The sequence below is a fragment of the Ornithodoros turicata genome, chromosome 3, assembly GCF_037126465.1.
Source record: "Ornithodoros turicata isolate Travis chromosome 3, ASM3712646v1, whole genome shotgun sequence".
Classification (NCBI taxonomy): Eukaryota; Metazoa; Arthropoda; class Arachnida; order Ixodida; family Argasidae; genus Ornithodoros; species Ornithodoros turicata.
In genome coordinates, this window is record NC_088203.1 from 93,954,699 (window position 1) to 93,982,218 (window position 27,520).

The 27,520-nt window shown below is 44.7% G+C and overlaps 1 protein-coding gene and 1 long non-coding RNA gene across 3 annotated transcripts in view; one reads left to right on the plus strand and one right to left on the minus strand.

Annotated features, from left to right (window-relative positions):
- Positions 1 to 27,520, plus strand: part of LOC135388853 (uncharacterized) — a 203,483-nt gene that overhangs the window by 89,186 nt on the left and 86,777 nt on the right. Inside the window, exon 2 of the long non-coding RNA XR_010421522.1 lies at positions 17,865 to 17,922. This is a non-coding gene — a long non-coding RNA (uncharacterized LOC135388853). The remainder of the gene's footprint in view (positions 1 to 17,864; positions 17,923 to 27,520) is intronic.
- Positions 1 to 27,520, minus strand: part of LOC135388851 (hemicentin-1-like) — a 381,823-nt gene that overhangs the window by 82,955 nt on the left and 271,348 nt on the right. For both annotated transcript variants that reach the window (XM_064618697.1, XM_064618696.1), the window contains exon 4: positions 11,116 to 11,319. In XM_064618697.1, coding sequence (XP_064474767.1) covers positions 11,116 to 11,319 — 204 coding nt within the window. The remainder of the gene's footprint in view (positions 1 to 11,115; positions 11,320 to 27,520) is intronic.

Consider the following 27,520-nt stretch of genomic DNA (forward strand, 5'->3'; position numbering starts at 1 on the left):
ATGAGTTGTTGTCCTCACGTATATTTCATAGAACCGCGCCAAGTTTGAATCTTGCTACACAGTGCCCTCTGCGAATATAAATACAGTGCTCATCGCTATGATGAACGTCCTCTAAGTCTCCCAATACAGCAAAACCTGGTTAATTCGGATCGCACGGGACCGACGCATATGTCCGAATTATCCGAATGTCGAAGTATCGAACGAGCAACAAAATACGAGGCGAACTTGCCGTTATCAACGTACGTTTATTGTGAAAAGAACTGCGAGTGTATGGTTTGTAATCTGAGCCTATAAACCAACTTTTCTGATGGCAGCCAAGTGCTGCACTGCTTCGGCAACCGCCGGGAGGACTGCAGCGAAAGTCCTCCAACACAGCACCTCGTCCGAATTATCCGAATTTCCGAATTAACGGGGGTCGAGTCATCGAGGTTTTACCGTACTCTGTTTAAATACATCTAGTGACGGCGAGAGACGAAATTTACCTCTTAATTTGCGTATAAGATGTAGCAATACGCGTAACGCATACTAACGTAGCTTCATTCGCATAAAGTCCACAGTTCCCAACAAACTGAGATAGACGGGCACGATCAACATTCGTCCGACGTTCCGGCGCGAATGCGACGAAAACAAAGATCATATCGCCGAATCCCTCCTCTACACGTGCTGTGGTCGCACCCTAGCAATCGTATTTGTTCCACGATTACACTGCACGACACGAAGAGTCATCCTAATCTTGCGTAGCGTGTCACAATTAGCTAAGAGACACCGTCCCCACTGACGACATTGTAATCACGTGCCGAGTGGTGAAAGCCGTAGGGAGCTTCGACATATCACAAAGCAGCGAAACATTAATCACGAGGAATCCCCTGAAACTGGAATAGCAACTTAATCCTGGCCCAAAACAAAGTGGCTGATGAACAGCCTTGACGTGCTGCCTCGTTGGTATTCCCTACTCTTCTCGACAAGCGCCAGGGAACATACACAGGGCAAAAAAAAAAAAAAAGTAGCTCCGCCGAAATGAATTCCTTATCAGATTAGAAATCCGAGCCCGTGACCAGCTAGAGCACACGAGCCGTCCGTGATTAATATCTGTCATCCGATTAAGCGTATTATTTGGGCTGGAACCCAAGCCCAACTGATAGGGTGTCCTACTTCCGCAGAACGGGGTAGCTCCATGCCTTTGATCCTGCCCTATGATTAGGCGCGATTATGCACTCTCTTCCCTGCCACTGAGCCACGCAACCAGAAATCACGCATTACGTTTCACGACTCGGTGTTGCCAGCATGGCGAGATTAGCGTGGGTAGGAAGAAGCTGGTTTCGATCGTTGTAACCGTACAAATTGTGAAAAATTTGAATGTAATTCGAGAACAAGTCGAGAGAAAAGTGAACGTTTCAGATCCGATGGCGTTTTTCGTTTTCATAGTTCTTTTTCTCATTTATTTTCTTTCTTTTTTTTTTGTTCGTCGGTGGCAGTCGCAATACTCTGTATTGTTCAAGCGATAGGACCCACCAACGTCGACAGCAGTGAAGGTCCGTCTGTAAGAGCCGTGGAGAGAGAAGTGGAGAAGAAGAAAGCTACAACGGCACCGAAATGAGCGCGGGTGCCTGAAGCACAAAGTCATCCTAATCTCGCTATCCGTGTATTCTGGCTATCTAGCTATCCCTAGCTGTCCGTGTATTCACGCGAGCGACATTCGCATCCCAGAATACTCCAGCGGAAGACTGACGTGAAGACGGAAGAGCTTACACGTGAGCGCGAGTGGCTTGTGGCATGTTTTTTCGTGGTCTTGTAACCGTGGTGAATATCTTGCGGCCCAGTCACGGGAGATTCCGTAGCAGACGACAGGGCCGATGGTGTCGTCTGCTAAGTATGCAGTGAAAGAAGGAAGTCAATGAAAAGGGTTAGCCAGCTGTGTGTGTTGTCCTTTCTTCTGTGTTGCAGCCTCAGGACAGTATGCAGTACATCCCTCCCGATATTCCTTCTCTGAGTGAACGCTCAACATAAGACGCGGCGAAACTTCCGCGCCGTGAGCAGCTTTTAGCCCTTTTCTTCCACTAAAATAGTGGGAATGTCGCTTCCGTGAATACAAGGTATAAAGCTACCGCATGTACAGGGGTTTGACAGACGATGCAACGGTGCAGCCAATTCTCTTTGCTGTTTCTCAGGTTTCCTCCATGTTTGGTTTACTTGTACAGTCAAACATAGGCCCAAAGACGCACACATGGTAGCACAGGGTCCGCGAACAAATTAGTGTTTCATCGCAACGAGGTGATGAACGATAGCATAGAAACTGCAATGATGGAAACTGACGTTATGATGGATAGAAGATAAAAGATAGTTTTAGAGCATCGTACGCTATCCCCTTTGCGTACGTAAGGGATAGCATTGATGGTTATTGTACCGATGTACCGATTTATGTACCGATTTATAATACTATCGTATAGACCAAACACACAGATATGAAATAATAAGTTGTAATACCTTCTCATTCGCAATTCTAGAGCGCCTTTTTTGTACACCGGACGCAAATTTCAATTTTGAAACTTAGTAATGTTGTAGCGTTCATAAATGGAAGGGGTCGTATATAATAAGGAGAGCTAATGTAAAATAATATGCATACCACACTGTTTTGCGTCCGTCACAGATACGTGATTAACAAAGTTACTCGTTTTTGATGAATCAAATTACGGCCAACGGTGTGCACGACTGTAAGGTTCAACTTCTTTCGTAATTTTGGATATACCATAATATATGCTGCAGAAGTATATATGCACCATAAGAATGCCCATCTACAACATAATCTGTAGATAATATGCGGTCTTTTGACGTTTTCTTGGTTCTCCTCGTTGAATCCCTACAAATCACCAAGATACACGTGTCGGTTCTGTAAAGTTGGCATCTCCTCATAAAGACACTCTATGCAACAGAGCACCCTTTACAGGCTCCTTGAAATTGCATACCGAAACTACGAACGTCCTTCCCGAGTTTAGCTGGGTGACGAATAATAGAAAATACGCACGTCGAGCAGTTTTATCATGGTTACAACCGTGTTATTATGCTATCATATATTGTTACTAACTACCATTACAATTACCAATACTGTTATCATCGATTTTCGCAGCGTCGCGGTGTTCCCGTTCTGATTTCCAAGTCAGCCTATTTAATGGATATTGGGGTGGCTACATAAATCGCTCGCAAGTGTACAGTTGACTTTCAGCGCCGTCGAAACTTATTGCGCCATAATTCAAAGTGAGCGGAGACACGCCCAAGGAGAAAGTATGTTCACATGGCAAGCGCGGAGCTTATAGACTCTAAAAACAGAGCTTCATCGCATAGCACTCTGAAGGAAAGATATTGTACGAGTGATACCATTATCACACTTGATTTGTGGAAAGCGCGGGGCGTACACCTTTTTGTGACAATTAACATAACTGCTTAGGTGTCACCGAACGGCGTACGCCTCCTGTTTTCAACAAACCAGGAACAACGATTACACGAATGACGATGAGATGAAGTGTTTCACCGCAACAATTGCGGTACCCTACACCCTTAAAAATGAACTTCACCACATTGCACGCTCCTAACCAACCATAATCTCGAATGATATCGTTATCTGCCCTGATCTGTTAAACACGGAGGACGTACGCTTTTTTGTGACACTTATGCTGCACTCTAAAAACAGAACTTCACCGCATAGCAGGCTGTGCGCCAATCATTGCGAAGAATGATAGGGTTATCGCGTCTGATTCAAAGAAACAGTGAGGCGTACGCCTTTTTGTGGCAATTTTCATATATCCAAATTGCGACAAAAAGGCGTACGCCCACCCCTCTCTTCGAATCAGAAACGATGTGATCTCCTGATTTGTTGAAAACGGGAGGCGTACGCCTTTTTTGTGACGATTATGAACACACTCTAAAAACAGAACTTCACCGCATAGCACGTTGTGCGCCAATCATTGCCGCGAACGATACGGTTATCGCTTTTGATTCGAGGAGAGAGGGGAGCGTACTCCTTTTTGTGGCAATTACCATATACTCAACTTGCCACAAAAAAGCGGACGACCCCTTCTCCCCTCGAATCGGAAGCGATAGCCCTATCATTCGTGGCAATGGTTGGCGCACAGCTGCTATGCATGCTATGCAGTGCAGTGCACAGCGTGCTATGCAGTGAAGTTCTGTTTTTAGAGTGTGTTCATAATTGTCACAAAAAAGGCGTTTTCAACAAATCAGGAGATAACGATATCATTCGAGATGATGGTTGGCTAGGAGCGTGCTATGCGGTGAAGTTGATTTTTAAGAGTGTGCCTCAGTGCATGTGGGATAATATATTGCGTGGGATGACGATGAAAAAGATGAGGCATACACAGACGATGTCACGAAACGATCATTCGGGATTCGTAATCGTAAATCGTAATCGTAATCTTTATTTAGTCAATATTGCAAAATGTATACACAGAAAGATTATGGATGGCTAGCATCATTTCGAGTCTAGGACATGTTTCGAGCCCCTCAGAAAATTTCTTTAAACGTTGTTTGCTGCGTTAATGTGGTGCTATTTCAGGGCATCGCACGGAAGCTCAAATAAATAATTGGGAGTAGACTTGCACGTAGGGTAAGTCACCCTATGCGCGTCGCGACATATTGCACGTGCCGCAGGACAGGGACTGCGGGTGAACGGGGCCTCCTGGGGTTCTTGAACGATCGCCGGAAATCGTTGACACACGGTGTTGGATGCAATATTTGCCTCCACTCATACGTATACCATCTTTGCCCCGGGGGGGGGGGGGGGGAGGGGGGGCATCTATTTATTTTGACAGGGATATATGCAAACTCAAATAGTAGAACATTTCGTCTTTCTTATGTCGTGGAAAACTTCGCTTTCTGCAAGGCAGTAGAAAGAAGGCCTGCAACCTCTTTACAAAAAGGAGGCGCAATCAATCAATAAAAAAAGAGCACGTAAAATGCGTTGTCGCTATACGCTCATCGTAGAGGGGGATGGCAGAAAGAGAGAGCGGAAGAGATTGGTTTCGAGAAGCGGTTAGTGTGCGGTTAGGGCTATGTGTGTCTGGAAAGCATCCCGCAAAAGCCCGAGGGAAACCCGAGACGGCACAGTTTGTGGCGTAGTATGTATTCGTATCACCGTACCGTCTTAACGCGACGTCGACGACGTCGACGACGACTTTTTGTGGTGCGGAGTTCCCGTCCCGAAATGGTCCACTGGACGAGCTCGAAGAGGACGTTTTCTTTTTTCTTTTTTTCACAATCGTTCCTCTCCTACCCCTTCCACAAAAGCAATGAGTAAGTGAATCGTCATAGCGGAGGTGAAAGGTCGATCACATTAACCTATGTGTAGGTGTGTCTGTGTGTAAGCCTTTAATTAGTGCTAAAGTGTACGACTGTACGTCGCGTAGCACTTCGAGGTACCATCACTCCATTGCTCAATTCACGTACGTTTTCTTTTGTCCTTTTTTTTTGTGTGAATAACGCGTGGTTGCTGCTGTCGGTATACAGAGCACGGGAAACTTCTCCAAGCGGGCAACTGTGCGCTTAAGTCAACATTCGAAGGATTTTCGTTATTTGTGTTCCATCTTGGTAAATAGCTTCCGTACTGCTTCGTAACCGAATTCGATAACACTTTAACTGCTCCTTATACATCCTCCGTCCTGACTACTAACCTCACACAATGGATCCCCCGAAAGCAAAACAGAGAGAGAGAGAGAGAAAAAAAAAAAAGAAGAAGCGGAACCGAAACTCAATTTCTCGAAGCGTGTCACTCCAGTTTCTCCACGCAAACATCCACGGGGGAAATTAAGGAAAAGCGACAGAGCCTGTGCCCGGCATTCCCGAAACGACAACGCAAGAGAAGCGCGCAGAGAGTTTTCCCCGAGTTCGATGTATCGGGTTATCGACCGTTCGTTGGGAAGGCCGTCGATGCCCGGATGAATCGACCTGTCACTCAAGGGAACTGCGGTCGTCCGATTTCTTTCTCGTCCCCCGTCTTGGTTGTCATCTCTTGCTTCGGGGGTTCCGCTGATTCAACGGGTTAATGGGCGGTTGCAAGACGAACCACCTGTCCTCCTCCGGACACGGGAGGAGAAATGGGAAAGTTTACTGGCGCTGTTTAAGGGTTTTTTACTTTTTTTTTTAGCTAGGTCTGGTCAGACGTTGCAGCGGACCTTGGTAGTGTGGAAGCAGTTTAAATGGCGAATCGTTCTCCAAAAGACGAGCACTTTAATTTAGTGCGTCCTCATATCATTATTGCTCATCGCCGAGTGGCTGGATGAGTTGGACGTAGCAAAGGGAAGCGATTCGATGAATGCTGTCCTCCGATTTCTCAAAATACAACGGGAATTTCACAGAACATGTGGGCAAGAGAGTGCGAGATCCTAGACCCTGCGGCACGGGCAGCATGTCGCTACAGAAATATGGTTGATTGGTTGGCATAAAAGGGAAAAATATGTAGATGTTAGCCCAACTCTAAAATTGGGCCGGCTACTCCAGTACACAAATAGGGGAGGAGGCACGTTATAAATGTTCTCGGAATTACGATAACAGTTAAAATACGCGACCATCTGTCGACAAGGAATTGTGACTGAAATTTTCTATTATTTGAAAACTAAATAACTAAATAAATGTAACAACTGTGGTGTCCAAATTAAATTATAAATATTCATCGAAGGGTTGGTTAATGATATGAATTTTTCTATCACGCATCCGTATCAATCCTAGTCAAATCTTTAATACATGACACTTAGATAACGGACTTAAATGATACTTAGATGGACACTTAAATGGTACCTAAAGAAGTGGTAAGTGTAACACAGGACAATATACGTCATGCCGTCGTCTCTCTTTCCGTTACACTTGTCACTGTTTTTAGTGATGCGATGTGATGTGATACAGAAAAAGTTGTGACGAAGACGATGTGTGATTAGGAGAATGAATGGTAGAAGATGAGGCAGAGAGGAAGCTCTACACATTATTCGAAACGCGGATCCAGTGTGAGCGTCTTGCTCGAGGGCCCGTCCTTACACCGTAACGCTCGCAGCGTTACAGCTTGGCGCCCAACGTGGGGCCAAGTTGTAACGTTGACTGGTTCAGCCTTGTTACGAACTTGTTTTTGTGCCTTCTCTTACTCCTTGGGCTTGTGAAACGCAGTCAGTCTGTCGTACCGAAGCAATGACTCCAGGAGATCATTTAGCGAGTTGAACTCGTTGTCGACTTCTGCCAAGTGTCAAGAAACACTACTTCGACAAGGAGTTCACCTCTCTAGATGATCTCCTGGAGTCATTGCATCGGTACGACAGACTGCCCAAGGAGCAAGAGAAGGCACAAAAGCAAGTTCGTAGAAAGGCTGAACCAGTCTTTCACATCTCGCCGACTCCTCGTCTATTGCCTCCTACATGAAGTTTCCCAGAACAGCGCTCGGGAGTCTCTCAAAAGTCTGCAAAAGGAAATATGCAGAAGACCACACCCGTCAAGCCTAAGCAATTACCGAAGCTACGAGCACGTCGAGCACCACAAAAAACTTAGTCACCTATGACATCAAAGAATCACCGCGAGGTCCAGCGTTTGTGTCTAAACTGCAAGACAACTGGTCACTTCGTTTCTCGTTGTTCCATGTCTTTAACGCAGGAATTTTTAGACTGGCAGCAAAGGTTTATGGCACTCGCAACGTCACTGATTTCGGGAAACGAATCACTGATGTCCCTGACATCTGCGCCGAGGCATCAATAGTGAATCAAATCAAGCGCAGTACACCAGCTGGTACTACGAAGGTCATAAGATCGTAATAGGAAAATTTATTAACGGTATAACAACACACAATATACAACACACCCGAAACACTACCATACCACCACTATCGCTACCATCCCCATCGAACTAAAAGACGTCGAGGACTACACTGCATTGGTTCACCAAAGACTCATGCGCGCAAGGCAACTGGCTGCAGAAAACATCAAGCTTGCCCAAGAGAGGCAAAAGTCTTACTTTGATCGAGGACGCAAGGACGTAACTTTTGAAAAGGGACAGTTAGTTCTTCTGAGGAGTCCACCTATTGGCATAAAGGGTTCAAAGAAGTTCACCCGACCACTCCGAGTGGTGGCGCGTCTGTCTCCTGTCAACTACGAGATAGAGTTGGAAGATGGGTCTAGAAGCGACGTAGTCCGCGTCGGAAAACTAAAATCACATTTGATACCGGTAGCGTAGTATGGTAATGTACAGTTGTAAATACGTATTGTAATTTTTGTAAATTGTTTGTGTCGGGGCGACATCTCTTTAACCGAGGCATGTGACGAAGACGATATCTGATTGGGAGAATAGACGGGAGAAGATGAGGTACAGAGGGAACAACCACCCCAACAACAACAACAGATAAATTAATTTATTAAAATACGTAGGCCACACCGGCTGCACAACCGGATAAAAACAAGACTTAAAATACAGTAAGTGTTAACGTTTCGGGGCCTATCCAGGCCTCATCATCAGAATGAGGTTCATCCATCACGCGTCAGCTATTTAAAAAGATTACGAAAAATATGATGTTTTTTAAATAGCTGACGCGTGACGAATGAACCTCATTCTGATGATGAGGCCTGGATGGGCCCCGAAACGTTAACACTTACTGTATTTTAAGTCTTGTTTTTATCCTGTTGTGCTGCCGGTGTGGCCTATGTATTTTAGTAAATGTCTACCCCCGGTACTTGGACTGTTTTTAGATAAATTAATGAAGATGAAAGGGAGCTCTAGACATTCTTCCTCGAAACGCGGACCCAGTGTGAGCGTCTTGCTCGAGGGCCAATCCTTACACCGTAACGCTCGCAACGCTACAATAGTATTCTTCACCAATTTATCCAAATTCCTCTTTTGCATATTTATTTACTGCCACGCATATGAAATAACGTGTTGCGATTTTATAGTTCGTGTTCTTTATTGTTCGAGCCAAGTCCAATGACAAGTCCAGTAGTGACCACTGATCACCAAGGGCTTTATGTATTGCAGGACCAGCCTCTCAGATGTTAAAAATGATTTTCTTCGAACAGACTTGAGACCGGCGGACCTATACAACAAACCATGTCCATCACTGGCACATCTGTTCTTTGTCACGGGAAATATTCTCCTGACAACGATAACGTTTCCAGACGAAGTTCTGGGACATCTCGACCTCTGTGCCTAATGCCATTTCTGTACATGGAGCGAGCGCCACAGGCACTTGCGAAGCTGCGGAACTAGAATGCGAACGTCAAAATTAATGAGCGGGAATGGCGAGGTTAAGTTGGGCTGAGTTGGAAAAGATGCGACAGCGTGGAGCGCTTTGCTTCGAGTCGTGATTCTACTCTTAAAGCGCAGCTGGGTAGCTTCAAATCGTTGTGCGCAGCGTAACATTCAGGTTTAAACGCGTTGCACGAAATAACGCAGCTGTGCAACTCTTTGGAACTACGGTGGGGCTATTCTGAAATTCAGTCACAGTTTTTATTCTTAGTAAGTTACGCCTGCTTAAAAAAAAATAAATAAATTATGAATCATCTGGTTTGAACACTAGTGGAACCACTACCGAAAATTAGGTGCATAGGGTGTGACACATAATCGCTGTGTACAGGAATAGTCCGCGACCGGGACAGTGCATAGGCTTTTAGTGAAACAATCTGCTTGAGTCTGGATAATTATACGGATTCTTACTGCGAGCATTGGCGTAGAATATTGTGCATAGTGACGAAAGACGTCACTCATTATCTTCAAAATAAAGTGTTGCTTTTGTTGTTATACCGGGTGTTTCAGTTAAATCCCCGGGCTAAATAATTCGCGATCGGGTGCACCAATCCACGAACTTTCTTTTTTTACAAGTATCTGTTCGATACCACCTACAAGCTGCGCACCGTGTGAATGAGTGGGAGGCGCTCATTATTGAAATAAAAATGCAAATGAGTTTCGTAAAAAAGCGTACTTCCAAAGCAGGGCGCTGTCGGCATTAAAATGGGTACTACCCCTTTTGGGACCTTCAGTGGACACCTTTTAGAGAAAAATCTGCCACCGAAGCGGGACATTTGTTGCAGTAATTAACTGGTTTCGGTTTACGTATTTTTGTCGCGGCTGGTCGTGGTGAAGCGCAAAAGGACGTTCTTTCACTCCCTTATCCGTCAATGAATTACGTTCTTACACCAGTGAATTACACCAATGAATTAAACAAATGAAATACGCCCTCTTGCGCTTCGCCGCGACCAGCCGCGACAAAGATGCGTAAGCCGAAACCAATTAAGTACTGCAACAAATGACCCGCTTCGGTGGCAGATTTATCTCTAAAAGGTGTCCACTGAAGGTCCCCAAAGGGGTAGTACCATTTTAATGCCGACAGCGCCCTGCTTTAGAAGTTACGCTTTTTTACGAAACTAATTTGCATTTTTATTTTAATAATGAGCGCCTCCCACTCATTCACACGGTGTGCAGCTTGTAGGTGGTATCGGACAGATACTTGTAAAAAAGAAAGTTCGTGGATTGGTGCACCCGTTCGCGAATTATTTAGCCCGGGGATTTAACTGAAACACCCGGTATACGTCTTCTTTCTTCTATATTAAACACAGTCTTGAACTTCGTGAGATTCGAGTTTGTAGTGTTCAAAATCGTTTTCATCTTTTCTTATTTTTTCTATCCTTTTATCGGTCAGAGTTGTAGCTTAGCGATTCCTACTACGAGTGCGAAGTACCATTTCTTCAGTGCTTGAGATATGCTTTTGGCTTATTTAAATCACTGCGGTAGCGTATGTTCATTACGTAACCCTACAACATAAACACGTGTACATCACAATAATTATCGTCCCGTGCAGAAAAGCGCTGAGGAAAGCGAACACACAAGAAAACCACAAACTCGACCACTTTTACCAACTGACTCTCTTGGTTGACTTGTTTAGAGCTGCGGCTTTTGAACGGTGCGCGATGCCTTCTTCAACGATATCGCTGACTTTTCTGCACTTAACAACACAATGTGGCCACCTTCATCGTTTTCATCAATCATTTGTTGTTAGTATTTGCGGGGTTGTTAATGAACAGAGTTCGTTCGATCGCGTTGCTTCCCTCATTTATCTCCCTTAGAATATTCATAAGTGACTCTACTCACAATACATGTTGACGATAATGGTGGTGGATACAGCCTCCGAAATGTTGCTGTTGGCTGCTCTGCAAGTGAGTCTTGCCAGGTAATCACGACGAGTGAGTGTCAGTCGAAATAGTGTAGCTCTGGGATGTCCATTGGCTGTGCGGCTCAATACTTGCTGCAAAAGCTCCGTTCCACGCCACCAGGTAACAGCCGGCTCCGGTTTTCCTGCAACGAAAAAAGAAAAAGGAGGGGGCTGTGATCGAATGGACTGACTAAGCACACACACACACACACACACAGACTTCAGCATTCCTGGACTCTAGCTATATGTCTGTTGTGAGGGCTGTTACAGATTAATATGATACAACTGGTAGCAGAACGTCTCCGTCGTTATGCAGGGCGTATCAGAGGAGAGATATTGTTTTATCGAAAATTCCCTTATGAAAATGGATTTTACCTTTCTTCAGACTTCTTTTTACTCTTTATTTCCTACGTTGACAGTCTGTTGACTTTGACTTCTTCACTCTAAAAACTGAACTTCACCGCATAGCACGGTCTGCGCCAAACATTACCACGAATGATATAGGGTTATCACTTCTGATTCGAAGAGAGAGAGAGGGGGGCGTATGCCTTTTTGTGTAAATTTGGATTCATGATAATTCACACAAAAAGGCGTACGCCTCCGGCTCTCCTCGAATCAGGAGTGATAACCCTATCATTCGTGGCAATGGTTGGCGCAGAGCGTGCTACGCGGTGAAGTTCTGTTTTTAGAGTGTTGATGATCAAGTCAACAGGAATTTCTGTTGACTGTGTGTGCACTACCGGTGAGCTACATTATACTATGTACTTTCTGTGACGGAACTTTCGTTGACAACGTTTACAAAACTTGTGGACTACAATTATATGTACTTTCTGTAGACGGATTATATAGGAGGTCCTGTTGAAATTCTCTTGACTTCCTGCGCGATTATCCAGCAAAGCTAGGGTTGGCCCTTACTGTTGTTTTTGTTCACAGTCAAGAGACGAGAGCCAACAGAAACAACAAATTTTGTTCAGAGTTTCTGTTAACTTTGTGCTGACATCATATGTTTACTTTCTGTTGACTTAGAGCCGGTAAGTTTCTGTAGACCACACACAACAGAGAGGCAGTATGTTTTTCTATTGAATTTACACATACATTTGCATATCCCTTACAAAAATGTCTGTTGGTTTTTGTTTACAGTCAATAGACCAGAGTCAACAGATCTAAGAAAAGATATTCCCAGAACAGCACCGCAAGCGATACAGCCCCGACGACCGTTTTATGGGCCGCGCATTCCAGGACACGGCCCACCCGGGGGCGGACCGCGTTATCAAGGGTCCCCTTTCCGGTATATGAGGGACCGGCTCCCATTTGCCTCCCTCCACCGCTTACACGGATTTGAAGGGAGACCACAGCATAGTCAGGGAGCAGAGCAGGGAGTCAACAGGAACAGCAGATTTTCTTGAGAAAACTGTACTACAGCTTGTCTTGCGCGCTTCCGAAAATTCGAGACTCCTGCTTGCCTCCGAGTCAGGATGAAGGGTGAGGTGCCTCAGCTTAATTCAATTACGCATACATACAACACTGAAGTGGGTGATTCCTTGAAGTATCAACTCACCATCAAGATAACGTCTGTGTGTCTAACTGCAAACTTACACATCAGCGCGTAATTTGCAATCCAGGTTCACATTGATGCAAATGGTCATCTCACAGCGCAACAACAGACAAACAACAACATCTTTATTTGATAATGATGATTGTGTTAGAAACACAGATGTTATCTTGATAATAAGTTAATACTCCAAGCAATTCCTAACTTCAGTATTGGTTGGATGGGTAGTCCAATTAATATGAGACACCTCATCCTTCATTCTGACTCACAGGCAAACAGGACTCCCGAATTTGCAGAAGCTCGCAAGACAAGCAGTATAGCATGTAGTATTTGTATCCCTTAGGAAGGAAAAGCAATGGGGCAGAGTTTTAGAACTGGCCTCAGTTGTTGACTTGGTTGGGGAAAATAACGCAAATCAGTAAATTAAAGATATAGGGAGTGGTAGGCTAAAACGATAAGGAAGATGGGCTGACTAATTTTGTGACTCATCTAATCAGTCAACAATACAAGGAAATGCCAGTGCTGCATATGCCTTTCTAGCTCCACATGCTAGGTGTTCAGAGGTGGACGTCCTGAAAACACTGGTAAATTAAGCTATTGCGAATGACACTGAGGACTGTCCTCGATGATCCTACACGTGTGTGAATGATAGAATTGGCCAGGATGCTAAGGATTTGTTCCTTAATTTGTTACTTTCTCCCATACTGCTGCTCTCATTTGTTTCCAAATTCCGCATACAGCCCCAAACAGCTAACACAGAAATGTCTATAAAACATGCCTGCAACGTCAATAGTAAGTCAACAGAAGGGCTTCAGAAAATCTGTACACTGGAACCGCTTGATTTATGCAAAAAGTATATGTAAATTCAATACAAAAACATTGCCTTTCTGTTATGAGTGGTTTACAGAAAGTTAAGGCCATAAGTCAATAGAGAGAAAGCATATGATGTCAACACAAAATTAACAAGAAGTTCTAAGAAAATCTGTTATTTCTGTTGACTTTGGTCTGTTGACTGGAAACAAAAGCTCAACAACCATTTTCATAGGGGTTGAACTCTAGGTATATAGTTTTTTTCAAAATATAAGGACATCATTCCTTTGCGCTAACCGTTCGAGGAACTTTAACGATTTTCTGCTATGTAGTTATCTGATGTGAGATACTTAATTTGTTGATTACTTTAGCAGCGCTTGCAGGTGTGATTATTGAACTTCAAATCTTCACGAAGGTCTTTCGGTGCTAACTGAATCAGCGTTATAACGCGATCTGTTGCGGTATTTATGAGTAATCATTTTGAAGGCGCGGGCATTGCGCACTTTGTGCGGAACGTTCATTTCCGCGGCACTCTGATCTAATGCAATGATTGAAGTAAAGTGCGATGCACTCGTTAAGAACTGACGAAGTCTGGGAAGTCGAACTCGCCAAGATGAAAAGAAGAATAGAAAAGAAACGCGTAAAGAAGAGAAACGGAAAAGCAGACACACGAAGAGAAGCCCATGGGAACACGGCGACCAAAGCAAGTAAGCAAGAAAAGATTTAGACAACACACAATGCCAAATGATCGCGCTAATGGAATGAACAGGTGTGCTCTGTCGGGCACCCGCTTAAGTGCACTTAAGCTGAAGTACTGGCATTCCACGATTATTATTCTTAGTTGCCGGCTATTCGCGAGTACTACAGGTCTGCACCGAAAAGCGCCGCTGAACCAACATCGAGAAGCGGTTTTCTTCGCGGCCTTTTTGGCTAAGATCATGCGTGTCTGTTGACGTCTAATAGACGAACCATTCGATTGTGGATTTTGTGATGCGCCCAAACAACATTTTAAAACGCGTTAGAACTCTTTTTACCAGAACGATAAAGCTATTTCCAAGTGCTCAGTTACACCTCTTCAACCGCCTTCAAAACTTCTTTCCTATAGTCTCGCTGGAAAAATATATTCCCTTAAACCCCCTTTCTCTTCCCTAACCCTCCCACGCTTTTTCTCTCATCTCACAAACGAGAAGAAGCCGATCAGAATGATCGAAATTCTGACGAACGCCGCTTCGTTGTCAGCAAAGAATGAAAACAGAGAGGGAACAAATTTGCTGTAAACTGCAGCGCGCATAACCCGGTTGATCAGCGGACCAAACGAAGACAAATGAATCCGCGGGCCTCGCGCATTCTGTAGCCGTATACACTCATGTGTAATGCCGAGTCGCTTTGTTATGCCTTTCGAGCCCTTTGTGGCGGCCTTCTCCAGTTCGTAAATTCGATAGCGGGCGCTCGCTTCGCTGAGACGGATCCTTTAAGCAGAAAAGATCCGTTTGCTTGTGTACCGCACTGCGCGGAGTGAAGCTCATGCAAGTCCGCTGTATAAGGGTAGGTTGTTTTTTGAAAAGGAAGGGGGTTTGTCACGCATCGATTGCGCACGTCTATACTTGCCAGTCGGAAACGACATTGTCTGGGGTTGTAAAAAGGCGAGTGGGAAGAAGGGTAGAAGGAGGAAAGGGTACGTCGGGGGTGGTATTAGGAACTTGCGTCTCACATGTGGGTAATTTGGTTGTTGTTGTTGTTGCCGCGTCTTTGATGGGTATGTCGTGATACAGTGTCAGCGTCTGAGAGGGTGAAAAAAAATGATATTTAGGTAAAAGGAATCAATACGTAATTGGGTGTTATAATAACGGCAATAATAATAACTCGAGTACACTAAATTAAATACAATTTGATTTATTGCTAGCCAAGGAGAAGCTAATGTCGCCTAATTTAAGCTTAGTAATAACAATAATTATTTATTTATTTCATTTTCGCTAGGAGAGGATGTCTTTTGCCTCTGGTCATATTGTAAGCCCCCTTTAAAAGCGATGCGATAAAGGAAACTTCTAGGAAAACTGAAGGAAAGGAAACAAATCAAAGATCTGCAGGGCGACATCAGCCACTTCAAAAGAAGAAGGCGATTGGCTTATCATGTTTCCGGAACCCTTATCATGAACACCTGCCCATCTACTAAAACTTGCCTTATTTTCCTTGTCTACCACCTTATTTCCTTTTTGTGCTGCAGCTATCATCATATAGTAGGGAATGCTAATTCGATCCACGGGTAAATTTTCGATGGAGGACAGGCTAGGCAGGATATGCTTTATCACAACTAAGCGAAGGGAAGCTGTTTCAGGAGGGGAAGCTAAAGCGACAGCCTCTTCCGTGAAACCAATAAAACGTTCAGATGTTCGGAACATATGCCATAACAATGTGTAGTCAATGTGAGGGAGCAGTTCACTTTCTTTATTAATTAGAAGCTCGAATGCGTAGTAGGGTTCAGGTATGACTTGATGAGCTTTTAAGTTTGAACAACAGCTTTACCAATAAACACCTATAATCGTGGACAGAAAGGAAGTTGCCGATAAAACTCTATATGCCTCAATCTGTATGAAATATATTCTGAACTCATGAACACTGAACATGAACACTGAACTAATAGACTCAATAGACGAATAGACTCAACAGGAATAGAGGACATGCCCACACGTTCTGTTCAACAGTAAACAACATGCGCATTCCTTCTCTATTCTGAGATGTCGCCATGGTAATATTACAGAACACAACGCTATGCAAGATGTTCTTCGTGAAAATACGTTAATTGACACTCAAGGAAATGCTCCGGTAAGTAAGGGTCTCAAAACTGCACCCAAGGAATAAGACACGGCTTCTTTGCTTCTTCAGCTCGACGCAAAGGAGGGCTCCGACTACCTGAGTCAAACGAAAAATGAGACCACTCTCGCTCATTATTCTTAGAAAGAAAAGAAGGAAAAAAGAAACGTCGCCGGAAGCATCGCTTTTCTAATTGAGACGGATGTACAGATAACGAGCCCAGTCCCACTTAGAGTCTCCGTAAGGAAGAATTTTACCGTTCTTTTCACCGGTGTTAAACATTAGTTTTGAACGTATTTTTTCCCCTCTCTGTTTTCGATTCATACGTTACTTCCGGCTCACTCTTGCGTGTTCTATGACATCGCGCTGCACGGTGACTTTTTCCATCCTGGTTTTCACAGGACCCACCAACGACTAGATATTTTTTTAACAGATGGATTTCTGAAATGAGCTCGAGTCCCAAGTTAAGTTTGCAGGGTGCTCTTATTTTTTGCGAAGGGACAGAGTATAATCTACTTATGAACTTTTATAAACTTATTTATGATTAATTCTGCAATAATTATGTAGCATACACTCATAAAACAGAACCGCACAACACGCTGAAGGACACATTCTAATTACATCAGTGTTGTATACGTATCACCGTTACAAGTAACGCCTTTACTGTAATAGATACTTTTTCGGTATCTGAGTGCGTATCGCGATACTTTTTTAAATCAGTATTTCTATGTTGCATCATCTTCGTATTTGAAACAAAAGTATCGAGCAAAGTATCGCGTTACTTTTTTTAGTAACGGTAGCGGCACTCCGTTACTTTAAAAAAGAAGCATCGATATCGGCATTTCGATACCTTTTACTCAAGTAACGAGTATCGGTATCGCGATACCACATTTCGACAGCGGGTACAACACTGAATTACATAGAATGATACCGTCATTACTTTTGATTTGTAGTAAGCGCGAGGGGTATACCTTTTTTTACATTTTCCGTAACTGCATAGGCGTCACGAAACGGCGTAAGCCTCCCGTTTTCCAAAATCGGAGGAGTGAACGATGCCCCTAGATGGCTAAGAGCGTGTTATGTGGTGAAGTTCTGTTTTCAGAGCTCAGGGTTCAATCACATATGATTAGATAGGGAAGAAGGCACCGCAGTTCTCATAATAATGCAAAGAAAATGGAAACAAGTCCTACGTGGGTACAAAGCCAAGGTAACAGAAAAGAAAGAACGATGTGCCTGGAAATATACTTTTACATGCAATGTCTGTTCAGTGACGTCATCAGTAGCCGTTTAAGCTTTTTCACATGAATAGCAAAACGCTGTACGTTCACGTGGATTGATGTTTTTCTTTTCTTTTTTTTTCTTTTTTAAGCAGGAGGGTTCCTATCGGTTAATTAGTTAGACGGTTAACGGAGTTAATTGAGGATGAGAACCTCCTTCTTTTTCTTAATTGTGTTCTGCTGTCGTACCATATGTTTTCACATCATTTACGCTCTTTTTTTTTTCTTTTCCACCAAGGTCGGACCCGAGGATTCTGGATGGCTCTGCAATCTACCTTCAGCATCAAAGACTCGAGGTAAGCGGTGTATAAAAAATAAGAACCACGAAACATAGTGGCAGCAAATCGAACCGTACGCAGCTATGATAAGTGATTTAGGACCAGGAAACTCAGTAACAGTAATGGCAACGGAAACAGAAACGGTACATTACCGAAATTGGATAGAGAAACGATAACGAAAATGGTTTGGCGATCGTTCCCTTCCCCCCCCCCCCCGAAAAAAAAACACGACAGTTTATACACTGGATTTACCTCTCCCCCTCCTCCACTACACTCTTCAACAACAAAGAAACCGCCCCCCACCCCCACACCCAGGGTCTGGATCCGCTCTTGATTGATCTCGCTACCGGTCAGCACACACTCCAATCGCCTCCAAAGCACGTGGCCCTCTGACGTGGAACGAGCGCTGTCCTCTCTGAGCTCGCGACCGGCGCGGTTTTGGTGTAGGCTCAATACAAAATTTGGCGACAGTACTGCAAAGCACGCGCGCGTTTCCGATAAAAAAAAAAAAAAGGAATGGCATTCAACGAGGACTGTCTCTCAGTGCGCTTTCTCACCCTTTCCCGAAAATCTCTATAATTACACAGTCAACTAATGGGGTTTAGGTAATTAGGCATCTTGTAGTTACATACTCTCTCCGAGAGAATGTCCACCTGGCCGTATAACTCAACTGTCAAAATTATTAGATTATATTCGAATTAGAGAATAAAAATATGGAGATGGTGGTTCCTACACAATATAGGGGCCGGCTACTCCAAAACACTTAAAAATAAAAATTAGTACATGAAATAGGTTAGAGGCGCTGCCATTACGTCCACCATACACGGCCATTACCACCACGGCCATACGTCCACCACTGTACTTCCACAAGGAAGGTTACTAAAGCAGCTGTTGCACGTTGTCTAAGATCCCACGGCCATTCTCGGAGGAGCTTCACGAAGTCTAGAGGACGGTGGTCCAGTCTTTCCAAGGTGGCTCTATGCTGCTGCCATAGCTTTTGTCTAAGTTTGTAAGGTAGATGGCGAACGACAAGAGCGAATGGCCTGTTCCTGGAGCATGTGCTGAAATGACGATGATTACGGCGGTGATGATGAAGTCTATCCTGACAATGGCTAGTCTTATAACTGGTCCTGAACAGTAATCTCTCGAAAAACGAATTAAAAGCTAACAAAGATCGTGCTTACAACAGCAGATGCCATCCTGCACGTGTTTGAGGAATGTTCGGATTCTGCGACACCAACACCAGTAAACGGAATAACGAACAAGCTGACTGTTTTGTAACCTCCCCACCAACAACAGGGGCAGAAACAAAAAAAAAGCGTATTGCTTTTTTTCGCGCGTTCCAGCAGTTCTTGAGCTCCGCATACTTAAGCTATACACCGGCACCGAGAATGTTTCAGTCTAGCGGGAACCTTATAACTCCTCGTTCATAATTTTCCGCACCTCGCTCTTGTTTTGAATGTCGTAAGCCTGGTCGCATGCATAGTGAAGTGCTTCTGAAGTGCTGTAGTCGAAATGATGCACGAAGAATGAAGAAGAAACAACTGGGACTATCGTTTGCCGCAAGCATCTCGAGTTTCTTAAAGTGATAATGGAATGTTTTAAAAGCCGCATGCCGAGTTGTTCAACGTTCCACTTTCACGATGTGCACGTCTTCTTGGGCGCTATATGTTTATAATTTCATTTCCTCGGCAAAAGTGGGGTATTTTGCCCTATGTACTCGAGTGGGGCATGCATCTTCTGCTTATGTGGGCTGGGAGGAAGTATTTTAAAGCTTCCTCATTTTTCTTTCTTGCGAGCAGCGCGCATAGAGAGAAAAAATTCTCGAGAATTCCTACCGTAAAAGTTGTCTCTGCGAAGGAGCAGAAAACAATGTTAAAGCGGCTGTGTGGCGCTGGTAAATATTTGCTTTCTGGACGTTGATGAGTTTGGCACTGTGGAAAGGAGTGCTAGACGCAGTCTTCTCTTGTTGTACAAACGTTGAAAAACAAAACATTGTGGATGCACCTCATAATGCGCCAACGTTATTTAGTTGAAGTAAAAGAACGCTGTAATTGACTTCTAGCATTATAGCTCGTATAACACCTAACATACAGGGTGTCCCAGAAAACGTGTCATTGAATTATAATTAAAAAGCTACATCACCTAGAGTCATGCGGTCAACGGCATTTGTTCTTACTAGGTTTCTGCCACCTCCTGACGTGAATGCCGTGTAACGTAAGTTTAATTATGTAAATTTTTGCAAGTTTAAGTCGGAAATTTGCCAAGTAAAGGTCACTTTTTTACCCCACCTATGTGAAGAGCGTGTCTAATTTACTCAAATTAATGATAATTGACAGGGATATTCAGGAGCTATCCCATCGAAAAAAACAGCCGAACATCATGCTCTACGGGGCTCCCACAGGATAGCGCGCGATAGATTTTTCTGCGCAATCTTTGTCAGTCCGACGAAAGGAGGTTGGAAACCAGCCCACCACGGCATCACAGAAAAAGATAACACAGGCATGGCTTATCGCGTCCGACTTTCGCTGGGATAATGCTTCCCCTCTCCCAATTTTAGGAACTGCTACTTTTTCCACTATCACTGTGGGCTGGCTTTGAAACCTCCTTTCGTCGGACTGAGTGCGACTGCGCTCAAAAAGTCATCGCGCGTTATGGTCCGCTGCTCCGAAAAGCATGATCTTCGGCTAATTTTTCAGATGGCATAGCTCGTGAATATCACTGTCAATTGTCATTAATTTGAGTGAATTCGGCACGGTCTTCGTATTGGTGGGGTAAAAAGTGACCTTTACTTGGCAAATTTCCGAGTTCAGTTTGCAAATGTTTACATAATTAAACTTACGATACATGACATTCACATCAGGAGGTGGTAAAAACCTAATAAGAACAAATGCCGTTGACCGCATGATTCTAGGTCGCGTAGTTTTTAATTATAATTCAATGACACGTTTTCTGGGACACCCTGTATACAGACTATAGCAGAGCAGAAGTAGGGTGAGGCAAGTTCAAGATGGCTGTAGAACACTCAAAACAATGACACTGAAGATTTCTAAATTTAATATGTATTAATATGTACAAGCTTTCGCGTGGTGGACCACGCTTCATCAGGTAGAGAATGAAAAAGCGTGGTCCTGACGAAGCGTGGTCCACCACGCGAAAGCTTGTACATATTAAGTAGATATTAGACTTAGAAAACTTGAGTGTCATTGTTTTCAGTGTTGATATACAGGCTATGTTATATAGTTACACCCAGTACATGCAATATCGAAGACAGAATTAACCACGAATAATTAGAGAGTTTTCTAAGAAGAGTGTACAATTGGTAGTTTTTACTTCATTTTAGTGAAATAGCACGCCGGGTCACCACAAACCCCGAATTATTGCCTACCGCCTTGCAACGAAGTACCTACCTACATTGTAACGGTGTAGCCCGTCATTCAATTGGAGTACCTACATACCTTTCCTACCTTTCTATTTTCCTGGAGCAAGTTCGACTTAAACAAGGAAGACAGCTAGGTCTGGAACAATAGCCTGGAAACTTATCTAAATTGACAATGTTGCTTCATTATCCTGTTACCACAAATCTCCCGCCCACCCCTCCCCCGTCAGATACTTTGTTGCACGTCATATTGTCGTCTAATCACCTATCACCAGTCATCGATGGAGGGAAAAAAGAGAAAAAGCTCTACCTTATTCTTACAGAAGGAGACCGTTAGAAAGTTACTTTCCTAAAGCGGCATGTGCTGTGTACATTCCGCGAAGACAACCATTACCTCCTACGCACCAATTCGAAAAGAAAATAAAGTATAAAGCGCGCTAACAACAGATAGAACTGTTTTGAACAAGGCAGCCCCTAGTACGTACGCCAAGAACAGCCTTATGCCTATAGGGATGACAGCGCGTAGTGCCTAAAGGTCGCCCCCTTACCATAAGAGGAACGAAAGTTAATGAACAACGGCACGGTAGAGATCGTCAGCGACGGAAAGCCGCACATAACTCCTGCAAAAGGGGCATAGGATGCATCAATTAGAAAGAGGATAGACTTGTTACTGAAGCATAAATGGAGGGAAGCCAAAAACCCATCAAAACCTCGCTACTCGCGCCTCATCTTTTCCTCTTTTTCGTCCCCTTCTCTACTTATATCGTTCTTTCTTTTGTTCTTTTTTCTCTCTCTGAGCTATTGGTGGCTTGTGTTCCAAGTTTCCTCCTTCACGAAGTAAAACGCTGACGTGAAAAAAACTCAACGGGTTACTGACTTCCTAATGGCCTGGGCTCGAGGCGGGATGCTCCCTAAGTGAACATATGAATAGGAGAGACTCGCTGATGAATTCTGTGGCCGAGGAGGCGTACAAGTTTTGATGGACGTCCCTATCAACGGGTATACTTTGAGGGAGGGTGGGGGATATCTGCCTACATTGAGAAGGATAGGTTAAAAAGAAACGAGAGTTGGCAGGGACTACGAATGCGGTGACGAGGTAAGTTGTAATGAAAGATATTACTCAGACCTGTTACTTCGGGTGAAGGCTCTTCGTGTGTGTGTGGGGGGGGGGGGGGGGCACACATCGAGTTAAAAACACGACGGTCATGAAAATTGGACACCATGTTAAACTGCTGACGGGCGCTTTTTGTGAAGTTTATGTATGGAAACCACATAATTGAGTTGTTTTCGTTTGGTTCGATACCTGGAGCACTAGTAAAAAAGAGTTAAAGAAGATTAACGACACGTTCAAAAATACGCCCGTCACATAGAGATGTAGACAATGTCTCATTCGGAAGAAGGTGGAACTACCTGCAAGCTTTTAACGTGTTATATCCTTTTTTGTTTGCCCCGTCTCATTATCGTCTCTTTATGCGTGTGTGTGTGTGCGTGTTTGCAAACTAGACCGTTACAACAACAATAATAATAATAAAATAATAACAATAATGGTGCCGTGATGTTACACGTAAGGTAACATCAATAGCATCAATAATGTCTGAAGAATAACGATGTCATCCAGCTGGTACACTTCCGTAAATTAGAAAACAAACAAACAAAAAACAGAAGACATTGACAAAGCTCATGTTCGTGGCAATAACGTGTCGTCCCTGATTATTCTGTCTTTTGCCAAATGTGTCACTTGTGGAGAAATATCTATTACACAGGAAGATCGTTCGGAAATTGCACACCATCACCACCACCAACACCACCACCACCACCTATTACACAGTGCCTCCGTGATACCGAAAGTAAAACGGTGCCTTGCTTGCGCCAGTATAGGCTATAATGAGAAATTACGAAGCTGCGCTGTTTCAGCCTTTATGTTGTCACTGCTATTTGCACTTGTGTCCTCTGCGGATTACGAACCATCTAGTCGAACACACATACAATTAGTGCGCTGACTTATGGGGCCGCTGTCCCATTGCCATTGCGCCTCTTGTAGAGGGAGAGAGTAGCCGTTCCGCTCTTCCATCGCCATCTCCCTGCGGAGCGTCATACCCAATCCCTAACGATTGCCTCTTCTATTTGTCTCTCTAAGACGATGATAATGCAGCTGGGGTGTTAGTAGAGGAGTGGGGTCAACAGTTGGACATAGGGGTAGAGTGATGCTTCGATGATAAGGATGAGCTTAAAGTGGACACTTCGTCCCATGTTATGCATAATAAACGTGACCAGCTCCCGTGGCATTGTGGTTAGGATGACCGCTTTCCACGCAGAGCCTGGGAGGTGACGCAGGTTCGAACCCCCGCAGCCGCTGTGCTATCTGTGGTTTTCCGGTAGACTTTCTGGACGAATGTCGGCACAGTTCCCCTTGAAGTCGGCCCAGGACGCATACTAACCCCCACTGTGTCTCCCCCTCCTTCCTACTGTCCTCTCTCCATCTGTTGACGTCTGTACGCCGTTCATAGCCATAGTTGCTTCGCGGCGCTAACACAGAAGTAGAAAAATATAAAATAAACGTGAAATAAAATTACGAGTATCAGTTGCATCGATGGGAACCTGCATTCCAATTTTTACAGCAAAAGGGATAATAGAGACGCGAATGAAGAAACTCATCCAACTCTGACGTCACTGCAGGTGTCTCCGCCAGCGAGGCAGCACGAGAGAGGTCGCGTGCTTGCGACTACCGACGGGAATATATGAGAATGATGACCGTAGCTCTCGCGTTTCTGACGTCAGGGCTTGACGCGTCCGTGTGTTCGAGGATCTGTATCGTGGATCGGCAGATGAACAGTCTCTCGTCCTAAGGCACTTCCCTTAAAGGCACCACAAAAGGATATTTGACAAGCATACGAACATTTTAAATTTGTTCCTCCGTGTTAAAGCATTCACCCTGTGAAATACGAAGTTGAAAATCTTTTTTCAAATAGCGAAAATATTCTATATTAACCACGGCCGTGAACGAGCTGCTACGTGAGCTGCTACGACCCGCTTGCGAGGCGAACTGGCCGTGACATCATACACATTGGATGTTGCCGATTCACGGACGGTCTTTTGCGAGCAAATTGCAAAATTTACAAGCAAGCTTGCAAACTTCGCCATGAAATATGTTTTTTAATTTGACCTGGAGCTAAGATCGTATCTAATCGTTGACACAAAATCCTACGAGGTGGTGGTGCTAATGAAAGTGCTCGCCGTTGTCGGCCTCACACAGGTGGGCAACGTCACGACTGACGCCCTGCACTCTAAAAACTGGACTTCACCGCATAGCACGTCCTGCGCCAACCATTGCGACGAATGATAGGATTCTCGCCTCTGATTCGAGGAGAGAGGGAGGCTTACGCCTTTTTGTGTCAATTATCATATATCCAAATTGACACAAAAAGGAGTACGCCCCCCTCTGTCTTCGAATCAGGAGCGAAAACCCCATCATACATGGCAATGGTTGGCGCAGAGCGTGCTATGCGGTGAAGTTCAGTTTTTAGAGTGTGGGGGAATGTGCGGCCTGGGGCGACTTCTGAGGGAACTGTGCCGACATATGTCTGAAAGCGTCTGAGGAAAACCCAGGAAAAACCTCGGACAGCACAGCCGGCACCGGGACCCGAACCCGGGTACCTACGTGACATGGCCAGCACGCTAACCACTGAGCCACGGGAGCTGGTAAATCCTACCAAAAGTGTAATGTAGCCGTTGATTGTTGGCTGTCTGCCTGGCTAACCTTTCCTTTCTTTTTCTTTTTTCTTAATAAGCATATCAGCCCTCCCCCGATTGTCAGCATGGGTACCGGAGCACGTTCTCCTCTCTGAGCTTCTTCTTCGTCAGAAATTGTCTCTGTCGGTGGCCCTTTGGTAGGCGCTGCATACGAAACGATTCCTAGATGCTGTGCGCGTCGCATAATCTTTCTCCATCGCTGACAATTTGCATCTCGCCATATTTCGACTGATTTCGACGGCAGATATACGACGTCGTTGTTGTCCGAACCAAAACCATGCACCCACGTGGTCCCGTGGGGTGTGTGCTCCCGGTCGTCCGCAATTGGTTGGGAGGGCTGGGCGTTGATGACGTAATCCCGCTTCGAAGCGAGTTATCCGGCGGTCACGCCCAGCTATTTTTTGCGTGGTAACTGCGCCCCCGGTGCACTGAATACGGTTAAAAGTCGATGTCTGTATGATAGTAGAGAGTTTTAGTGTACCGCGCGCTATCGCTTTTGCGTACGTAAGGGATAGCGTTGGTGGTTCAGCGCACTGCGTGAAGCTCTCTTTCTCTTACGGGCGTGCGCAGAACCATCAACGCTATCTCTTACGTACGCAAAGGCGATAGCGTACGATGTACTGAAACTCTCTAGTGAGTGATTGTGAGAAGCGTTTCTGGTAGAGTGCTCGGAATTCGCGAAATCATTTCGTGATCCCTTTGACGGGTATCTCGCGAAAGTACGGCACGTAGAAAAACAACTTTTTTCTTCCTCCATACTGTAGTGGGAAGCTCAATGCGTGCATGATGCAACCAACCGCATCCACCAAAGTGCGACAACCCATTTAGAGGGGCTATGAACTCTACCAAGCTAGTCCGCCTACTGTGTCTGCTCCAAACGGCGATTTTAACTTATTGGCTGTGACAACTTTTGTATAGATGAATTCGATAGGTCCGTATCTTCACCACATATAGCACGCTGCTAGCCAACCACCATCCTCAATGACAACGTTCTCGCTCCTGATTTGTTGTTAACGGGAGGCGGAGCCTATTATGAATGTATTATGTACGGCATGATGGCTACAAAATAGACTCCGGGGAATAGAAATCAGGGACGAGAACGTTGTCATTCGGGATGAAGGTTGGCTGGGAGCGTGCTTTGTGGTGAAGTTCATTTTTAAAGGGACTATGAAATTTCCCGAACCCCCATACTTTTTTTCGATGGAAACTGTTCTTCCCGCAGAGAAACTAATATGCAACAAATTTTTCCGGACGAAATCGCTCCACTCTGCGAGGAGCGCGCGCTGGAAATGTCTCTTCCACGTTCCTCCTCTCCCGCACATATTTCCCTGCCGATGGGTGTAACTGTACGGACCGCTCTTCGGTTCCCCGTTACGTCACCGGTGTTGCACAATGGCAAGTAATGCCGCGAGCTCGCGCTCTGGCTGCCGCCACTGCCGAAATCTGCCGATCGCGCGAAAGCTGCTGTCTTGGAGATTTCCACTCCCGATGAACGCATACGCGGGATCCTACGGCGCATGCTCCTGGCGGGATTCCTCGGCTCGGCAACACGTAACGATGACGTGTTGCTGAGCCGGCCGTGGTCGCGTCAAGTTACCCGTTGTGTCTCCGCTCGGCAGCTCGTCACGGCGCGGCGCCATCTGTCCTCCCTTCGCCGCTCCGTTTAAATTCGCTCCCGAGAAATCCGCTCGCGCGACGAAAGTAAAATTTCGGTTCTAGACTCAGAAAAATGTCTTCTTTCGAACGAAACGGAGAAAAAAATCGTTTCATAGTCCCTTTAAGAGTGTAGAGCAGAACGTTATGTGTACCTCCGCGTTGGCGTCTGATTGGGTGCTACAATTCTTCACATGACGTAACAATGGATAGAGGTATCTGGATGGCGGTACGTCTACTCGCCCGTATCCGAAAAAAAACTGCGTTTTTTTTAATTTACGCTGCACACGTTATGAAGGAGAAGTATTGAACAATAAATTGTAAATACGATAACTACGAAGCGTAGAAGAACAATATTACACCTATTACTCCAGTAACTAAATACATGAAGATAGGAGTTCTTACCTCCTTTAACAGCCTTTAGGCCGCGTGTGACCTCAGACAAGCTGTTATCTTTTTATATTGTGACTGCCAGATAGAGCTCCCGTTGAGCCACCTTCCATCGACCTTCGTAACCACACCTCTCTCAACACTTAAAAGGAAGAACAAGAACCACAGAAATTTGGAATTCCAGCCGTTGCATTCGCGTTATATACATTACCTTTAACAACGCAAAACGAACGTACGGCTACGAAAGAATGCAAGACCATTTCTTTTTACTTTCTAAAGTGTTTAATCTCTGCCTATTGAGTTTTGAAATACAAGGAGGCAACACCACTACTTTATTTTATACTGAGCGATAAAACTTGAAACTACGGGCGACGTTGTCCTAGAGAAAGGCGAGCGCCGCAATTTTTTGTTTTTGGTTTGTTTTGTCTTCTTCATTCATATTTA